Raw genomic sequence first — 8,486 nt, forward strand, 5'->3', positions numbered from 1 at the left:
CGCCGCGCCGGGGCAGCGCTGTGGCGCCGCCTGGCGGAGCTTGGCGGCGCCGCGCGTGCCCGAAGCGGGCCCCGCCATGTCCGGCGAGTGGCTGCGGCGCCTGAGGCGGGGCGGCCCCGCCGAGCGGCCCGGCGGCACCCAGGGGCCTGGGCCGGGCCCGCCGCCCGCCGCCCTCTGCTACCGCCGGCCTAAGTTCCTGCGTGGCGGCGGCGGCGGCGGCGTCGAGGAGAACCCGCGGGGCGGGCGGGCCGTGCGGGGCACCGGGCCCGAGCGGTCCCTGCCCTGGGGCGCGGGCTACGCCGAGTGAGTGCGGGCCGGCAGCGGGGCCGCCCCGGGAAGGGGCTCGGGGAGACCCCCGGGGGGGCGTGGGCGCGGGGTTAGAGGGGCTCCCGCGGTGCTTGTAGGGTTTTGGGGGGGTAGCGCAGGTTTGGGGGGACTCCGGGGTCTGCGTGGGGCTAGGGGGCTCTTGGGGGGTGTAGGGGGTGCGTGGGGGGTTTAGGGGACTCCTGGGTTGGTGCCCAGGGGGGCGGTCGCACCCCACTTCTTCCCCCCACGCTGCTCCCCTGGGCTGCAGCCCCGGCCCGGGCACGCAGCTCCAGCCGTCCCCTGGAGAGGGCTCGCAGGCAGACATCGCCCCCCTGCCCGCCTCCGCCTGCAAGGAGGGCAGCAGCTTCCTCCTCCAGGCACAGCAGCAGCGCGAAGTTTGACGTGGCGGCCCCTTTCCCTTTTCCTCGGCCCTTCTCCCTCCCCCTCGGTGGCTGGCAGCAGCGTGGGACACACCTGCCCACCTCCCTGCCTGCATTTAGCTGCCTGCAGCCTGCCAGCCGCAGAGCAGGTCACCATTGCTTGTGACAAGTGGCAGGGGCACGCCTGAGAGCAGCATCAGGTCAGCCCAGCCTCTAATGCAACGATGTTTACACTGTAATTTTATCGCTGGGATGTCACCCGTCCCCTGCTCCGCACCCTGGTTGCAGGGAGCTGGTCGGGCAGGGCTCTTCCATGGGGCTGCTGTGTTGGGCGGCGGTTGGCAGAAAACCTTCCCTTGCAGGGGGAAGGGACGGGGGAGCAGGGAGGATGTTAGGGGTGGGGGGTGGTTTTTGGGACTAGCGGCACTGGGCCTCCATCCCCTTGCTCCTAGCAAAGCGCCTTAAAAACAAAGGTGGGGGAGACCAGAATTTCAGAAACCTCTGAGCTGTGCAAAGAGAGCAAACTCCCATCCGGGAACAAACATGAGCAAGGCTGGAAGGAAAAACAGTGATGGTGGTTTTGCAATTCACTGTGTCACCAAGGAAATAGCACAGTGTGGGCTGCTGACAAAGGCTGCCTGAGGCCAGGGTGCTCCAAAGCCACTTGTCCCTGTGTCCCTGACCAAGCTTTTTCCTGCTGCACATAAAGGACTTGTTGCTTAGGTCCCCAGCAAAGAGATCCTCGAGTTTGAAAAGGGAGCAGGGAGCATGGGGCTGGAAGGATGGGGCAAGGTGCAGCTGTTCGCCGTGGCTGCTGAGCACCCAGCACAGCTGGCTGGGAGCAGGCAAGGTGCAGTGCGTCCGCGTGCCTTACCTGGAACCTTTGCACCCCCAGGGTTATCAATGCTGAGAAGTCGGAATTCAACGAGGACCAGGCTGCCTGCTGTCAGATCTCCATCCGGAGGAGAGAGCCGGGCCTGGAGGAGGACGAGGAATGGCTGATCCTGTGCTCCACACAGGTATAGCCCATGGGCAGGCTGTGCTCACCCCGCTGCCAGCCCTGGTCCGCACCCAAGGGCCCAGGTACAGGAAACATGGGGTTGCCCCATCAGTCCTACATGCCCTCATGCTGCAATCCTTCCTTGGATGCATTTAGGGGACCCGTGTACCCTATGTCTGGCCAGCAAATGCCCAGCTCTGCCATTTCTACTTCCACGGCCCATGCCTTGCAGCATCTGAGGTCATCCAAGCCCTTTACTCGGTGCCCTCACCTTTCTTCTACTGTCCTTGCTCTTCTTTCAAGGGCCGGTGTGTGTTGTCATCACTGGGGGACAGCAGCGTGCACCAGGCACACGGGATGCTCTCACCTGGGAGCGGCTCTGCCTCGCCTCTTGTAAAATGGAGTAGCCCCATCTCCCCTTAAACCCAGAGGAATAGCGCGTAAGGGTGGGTGGCTGTGAATCCAGCCGCTCAGAGCTCAGATGATGGCTCTGGCAGAGCAGCCCATGGGCGTCACATGAGTTTGAGCTGCACAGGGGATTAACTGGCAGCAGGGAAGGGTAGCTGGGGTGGAAGAGCCAGGCGAAACATGTACAGCAACATCCTGGCTGTGAGCCTGCCATCTGCACGACCTCTCTCCAGCCCCTGTCTTCTCCCTCTCTGAAGCTCCCTTTTGTTCTCTTCTCCCTTTTCCCCACTGCAGTTTCTGACTGGTTACTACTGGGCACTGTTTGACGGCCACGGTGGCCCAGAAGCTGCCATCATCGCCTCCAACTATTTGCACTACTGCATCAAGCAGAAGCTGGAGGAGGTTGTGGGAGGCATCATAGAGGCCCGTCCCCCCATGCATCTGAGCGGACGCTGTGTTTGCGACAGCGACCCCCAGTTTGTGGAGGAGAAGCACATCCATGCTGAAGACCTGGTGGTGGGAGCCTTGGAGAATGCCTTCCAGGAATGTGTGAGTACCCTGTGCAGGGCACTGGTCCTGCTGCCCCAAGCAGTCAGTCTGTCCCTCCCTGCTTCCCAGGGTGGGCAAGCTCTGCAGTTCTACAGCTCATCGAGCAGGCAGGAACATTCGGCCGTACCTTTAAGCGTGCTGAGATCACGCTGGGTCAGGTCCCCAAGATCTGCCTTAGTTCTGTTGCACGTTGGCAGTGCTGACCCAGAGCAAAGCTACGCTGTGCCCAGGGGATACGTTTCTTTAGGGCTAGACGGTGGCTATTGTCAGACTCATACGGCGCATACAGGTTTGAGATCTCCCCATCACGCTCTTAAAACAGTCCTTAGTCCAGTAGCAACAGCTTTGTTGGCTTTCCCATGGCCCATCTGCAATCAGTTTTGGCTCTGGATTTCTGCTGGGAGGCACAAGGCAGCTGCAGAAAGCAGCAGCCCAGCTCATGTCACTCTCCAGGCTTGTTTAAATCAACAGGATGAAGTCATCGGCCAGGAGATGGAAGCTACGAACCAGACAGGAGGCTGCACTGCTCTGGCTGCCCTTTATTTCCAGGGAAAGCTGTATGTGGCTAATGCTGGGGACAGCAGGTGAGCCAAAATAAAAGGGCAAAGTTGCTGGGGGATGAGAGCTGGGAGATAAGCAAGGTTTCCAGCATCTTAATTAACCCTATGGAAGGTAAATGTGCAGCCCAGCCATTTCCTTCCTGCCTGCCACAGGACCTATTGGATGGACGGATGCTCTCATGCCCCCTGGAAGGGTTTGAGGATTTCAAGGGACTAACACTGCCCAGCCACAGGGCAGTGTTGGGATGGTAGTGCAGCAGTAAGCTCAGCGTGGAAGGTGTTTAAAAGTGGAAGGTGATTTCAAAGCATCCTAAAGAGCTTCCTCATCTGGCCTTGGCCCACCGTTTCTCTAGCAGTGAGCTCTACCATCGTCAAACCAGGCAGGCTCAGTTCTCTGCTGCAACAATGCAATTGCAATGGAGTTATTTAAAATACACCAGCATTTTTAAACATTCCTGGATGCAGAGCTATTCTCTGGCATTCCTCTGCTGCTGGTTACCTCCAGTCCCACACCTGGCTGACCCTGGGGCTAGCCTCGGTAAGAGGAGGGCTGCAGTGACGGACACAGCTCAGCTTTTTGCCTCTTCCCCCTCATAGGGCGATTCTTGTTCTGAAGGACAACATTGTGCCCATGAGCTGTGAGTTCACACCCGAGACGGAGAGGCAGCGAATCCAGCAGTTGGTGAGTGACTCCTTCCGTGCATCAGACAATCCAGCTGTGAGCATCCCACTGGGTCAGAGAGAGCTTGTGGCAAGAGGACCACCAGCTTTCCTCGAAGGCCACTGTGTGGCCAGAATGTCATCTGGCACTAGCCAAGGAGGGCTGGGGGCAAGATTCAGCCAACAGCCTTTAGTATAGGAGATGCTCACATCCCCCTTGAGATGTGCTTTCCCAGTTCTGTTCTCCATTCTGCTGCTGGGAGTGCCAGTCCTGAGGCAGAAGCATTTTTGGTGCCCATCTCTGCTGAAGCAGAGTCTGTCCATCCTCATGCCTTCATTCCCTCCTCCAGGCTTTTCTTTTCCCCAAGCTCCTGGACGGCGAGTTCACACGCTTTGAGTTTCCACGGAGGTTGAAGGGAGATGACGTGGGCCAGAAAGTCCTGTACCGGGATTACTTCATGGAGGGCTGGTGAGTCCTTTCTGCCTGAGGATAAGGCTGTGGCACAGGGCAGCTTTACCTGCTCATAGCAATGGGGAGGTGAAAGGAGAAGGGGCATGCCCCACTGGCGAGAGCAGCAGGTTTGACGGTGCAAAGCTGTGACAGATCAAGTGAAGGATTCTGTGAGCAGCCTCCCCCCCCGACTGAAGGACTGGGGCACTGGCAGGGTGGTTAGGGAGCAGTTGAGATGGTGGGCTCCTGTGAGGTGGGGCTGGTGCAGAGAGCCCCAGCCTGGTGCAGGTACAAGCTGGGGAAGAAGAGGGGAGGGACAAATCCCTGGGCATCTGGCAAGGGGTCATTCTTCACTGCATCTGCTTCAGCAAGTCACTTTGCCCCTGCCTCAGTCAGTTGCGTGGGGACACCACAAGGGTTAAATCACAGTCAAAATGCTCGGGCTGGGTTGTACCTTCAAGTCAGACAAATCCCAAATCAATGCTGAATCCTCTGTTCTAGGGGATACAAGACGGTGGAGAAAGCTGACCTCAAGTATCCTCTTGTCCATGGTCATGGGAAGCAGGTAGCTTAATGCTTTACACACTGGGAAGGCAGAGGCAAGGCTGCTGGGGGTCCTCAGCATCCTCGTCGCTCATGGTCACGCTCCGGGGCGCTACGACAGACTGGAGCTGTGGAGCACCCAGTGCTCTGGGGTTGTCCAGCACGGTGCAGTCCCACAGCCCCGATACAGCAGCTCCCTTCACTAGCGCCAAGCTGCCTGGCTGGTGTAAACCAGAGCCCTCCAGAGCAGAGAGGTTGCACCCTCCTCCGGAGCACCTGCTAGCAGAGCAGACAGCAGCCCTGAGCCAGCCTGCCCTTTCCTCATCTCTCCTTGCACACAAGAACTCACTTCAGATGAGAACTCATTTCATCAGATCCCACTTTGGACTGTCTCCTCCAGCTCTAACTAGCGCCTTTCTCACAAACCCTCTTCCTCAAGGAGAGGCTGAGAAAAGGAGCTGGGAGAGGGAAGGAGGCAGCAGGGAGAAGCGATGACTGCACACATCCAGTCTGCCTGCTGGGGTCGAGCAGGCCAGCGCTACAACCCACATGCCACCCCCTTTGCAAGGAGTCAGTGCAGAGCTTCCTTTGCCAGAAGGACCCTTTTTCCCTGCCCGCCCCCCCCCCCCCCAACTCAGTTTTCTTCCTCGCCACCCAGGTGCCACCATGGGCTTCCTGAGGTCTGTAGCATTACCCAGAGTACATGCTACTAACTCCAGAACACAGCACGGGCCACCACAAGCCATCCACTTGCAGGCTGTCTGTCTCCACGCTCGCATCAGGCCATCACTTCTGATCATTCCTCCATCTCTGAAATCTCCAGGGGCACCTCTGGGTGATGCTTGGAGAAGGGTCCTAAAGGCAACACATAGATCAGTCAGGACGAGCCACACGTTAGCCTTTAAAGGTGCCACTTTCTTAGGTTTTAAAGTTATTTTGCTTTGTTTGGGGCCAGGCTCGCTTGCTGGGGACTCTGGCTGTCTCTCGAGGTCTGGGGGATCATCAACTCAAAGTCATCGACACCAACATCGAAGTCAAACCTTTCCTCTCCTGTATTCCCAAGGTCAGTTGTGGCACATGGGAATTGCAGGATGGAATTAAACAGGCTGCTCCTCTGCTGTAGCACCCACCTTTTACAGACCTGGCAGGTCTTAGCCGTGTCCTTTTTCCATCCCCCATCTCTCTGCATGCTGCCCAGAGGATCCTCAAGACAGAGGAATCTAGAAGCATAGCAGCAAGGGGACGCAAAAGATTCAAAGCACCCTGGTCCCACTTTAAGTCCTCTCTCAGAGGAAGAGTCATCTCCCTGACCTCTCCGGTACATTGCAGGAATTGTCACTGATTTACTCCTGTGCTTCCCAGGTGAACGTATTTGACTTTGCTCTGCATGACATTAAGGAAGATGATGTCCTCATCATGGCAACCGATGGCCTTTGGGATGTTCTGTGCAACAAAGAGGTGGCCCATATGGTCAGGAGTTTCCTTGCAGAAAACAGGACAGATCCTCACAGGTAATACCAGCCTTGCCGTCGTTTTCCCTTCCCGAGAACCTGGTCAGACCAAAAGCAGGCTGAGATCACTCTGCTCCTAGGTCAGCTCTGGCATGGCCAAGCTCTCTTTTCTGTGGCTCTGGAAACTGCCTCTGAATCTTTCCCCATCCTAAAGAAACAATTATAAAGCTGGTGTCTATTTCAGCAACACAAAGCCACATCTTAATGTTGTTCTTAAGGGATAGTGCCACATTAAACCAAACCTTGTATTTTTTCCACCCACAGATTCTCAGAACTGGCCAAGTACTTGGTATGCAGAGCAAGGGGAAAGAAGAGAGGCCACCAGTGGATGCTGGATGACAGCCACGAGGCATCCTACGATGACATCTCTGTATTTGTCATCCCAGTTCACAACAGGGATGAGGACTGACGGCATGACATGCAGGATCTCTGTGTCTCCCTACTGTGGTGCTATTCAGCATCAGCCCAAGACTGAGGGATTTCTGCTGTGCATGTACACTTTCTTCCAGCAAAACCATCTGCAGTGGAACCTGAAATGCACAGCTAGCACTTATGCAGAAGATCAACAAGAACATTAGTTCCTTAAGAATATGGAAGAGAGGAACAGCGGGCAACAAATCATTCCCCTTATTCCTTTCTCTTTGTTGGGCCAAGGGGAAATTGCAAAGGGGGCCAAGCAAGCTGAAGGGTACTATTTCCAGACTCAAATGCACATTTCTAGTGACCCCTCTCCCTTTTTAATATTGAAGAACGAGGATCAATTGAGATCCAACTGGTCTCAAGAGCTGGATTTTAATCAGACTTTAAGTTGTGTAAAGCTGGATGCGTAAGCTAAAGTGTCCCTCGTATCCATTTGCTGTAATGTGAGATGTACTGAAAACCCAGGAGTTGCTGCTAAGACAGCATTAGGCATGGCCGTGCCTGCCTGATGCAAATGCTGAAGCAGTAGCCCAGACCTCTTGAGAAAGTTGCCGTTTGTAGGCAGCACCACCTCAAAACAGACGATGTTAGCAGATGAAGCTACACGTTGGTGTACAGGAGCCTCCTGTGTAAAGATACATGCCTTACTGTTATTTAAGAGCATTTAAGTATATTAGCATGTAATGCAACGTACGGATTTCTAACAAATCTTGGTCCACAACACTTGGTAACACTTTTTCTATTCATTCAGGTCATTTCTGACAGCAAGGGTGGTTTTGTAGCAGTAGCGCTGATGAGAACCGAAGTGTTTAAGTACATCAGCTGATTTAGTAGAAAAGCTCCAAGTAAAATAAAACCTGTTTGTTCAAATTTGTCTGCACTGCTGAATCAGAACCACTTATGCTCATTACAACAGGAACAGCAGTGCAGAAGACGTGCCAAACTGAGTTGTGCCTTAAACTCTGAGGATCTGCTTCTCAACCAGTTCATTAGCCAGGCAAATTCAGGTCTGGACAAGTTTCCCATCCCCCCTGAGTCCCCACTTTTGTTTTCATGATTCAGTACACAAGTTGCAGGATTCCCTAGTGAAGCGGACAAACCCAATTTGTAAGTTCAACAAGGATGAACATCCAAACAAGAAGACTTTTTTTTCCCCACGCATCTTACTGCAGTTTTATTCCTGCCAGAGGTTTTACACAGACCTGAGATGGAGAAAAACAGCCTTAGAAAATTGCAGAGGAGTTTTTGCTTTGGTGTTGTCTTTGCTGAAAACCTGTTTGTCACTAGAAGTATTCCCTTAGCAGTACTACCCCTAGGGCTAGGTGTCAGAAGATGATTTCCTGCAGTGGGAGGCCTGGACCCAGGAATGAGGCAGCCTTCTCAGCTATCTGCTCATGGTTTAAACAAGGGATAGGAAAAAAAACCCATTTCTCTCATCTTCGGTTTTCCCCCATCCTCTTGAGTTTAACCTGAAAATGATGCACATGGGGTTTTACCCATGTTAACCTGATGCTAGCTGCCGTTCCCCCTACAGCAGCTGTAATGCTATATATACATTGACTGTAATGATCCAAGTCTCCTGTTACTCCAAAGCAACAAGCTGTTTCCCTGCCTTCCTGCTGAGAAAGGGCTCAGCTCTTCCATCCAGACCACAGGCTTCTGTGAACATCCCTCTACCTAGGGGACCATACCTCAAGC

At 54.8% G+C, this 8,486-nt stretch overlaps 1 protein-coding gene across 2 annotated transcripts; it reads left to right on the forward strand.

Moving 5' to 3' along the window:
• Positions 1–36: 36 nt before the first annotated feature.
• PPM1M (protein phosphatase, Mg2+/Mn2+ dependent 1M) lies at positions 37–7,669 on the forward strand. 2 transcript variants are annotated; one of them, XM_072875961.1, is made up of 10 exons: positions 37–303; positions 1,582–1,705; positions 2,389–2,643; positions 3,097–3,227; positions 3,801–3,885; positions 4,214–4,332; positions 4,816–4,879; positions 5,813–5,920; positions 6,220–6,368; positions 6,633–7,669. In XM_072875961.1, the coding sequence occupies exons 1-10, from the start codon at positions 77–79 to the stop codon at positions 6,775–6,777; spliced, it is 1,407 nt and encodes a 468-aa protein (XP_072732062.1). In that variant the 5' UTR covers positions 37–76; the 3' UTR covers positions 6,778–7,669. The 2 variants fall into 2 exon arrangements, with proteins under 2 accessions (XP_072732062.1, XP_072732063.1); XM_072875962.1 differs by having other exon boundaries at positions 38–303; positions 3,115–3,227.
• Positions 7,670–8,486: the final 817 nt, after the last annotated feature.

This window comes from Ciconia boyciana, chromosome 11 (genome assembly GCF_034638445.1).
Source record: "Ciconia boyciana chromosome 11, ASM3463844v1, whole genome shotgun sequence".
Classification (NCBI taxonomy): Eukaryota; Metazoa; Chordata; class Aves; order Ciconiiformes; family Ciconiidae; genus Ciconia; species Ciconia boyciana.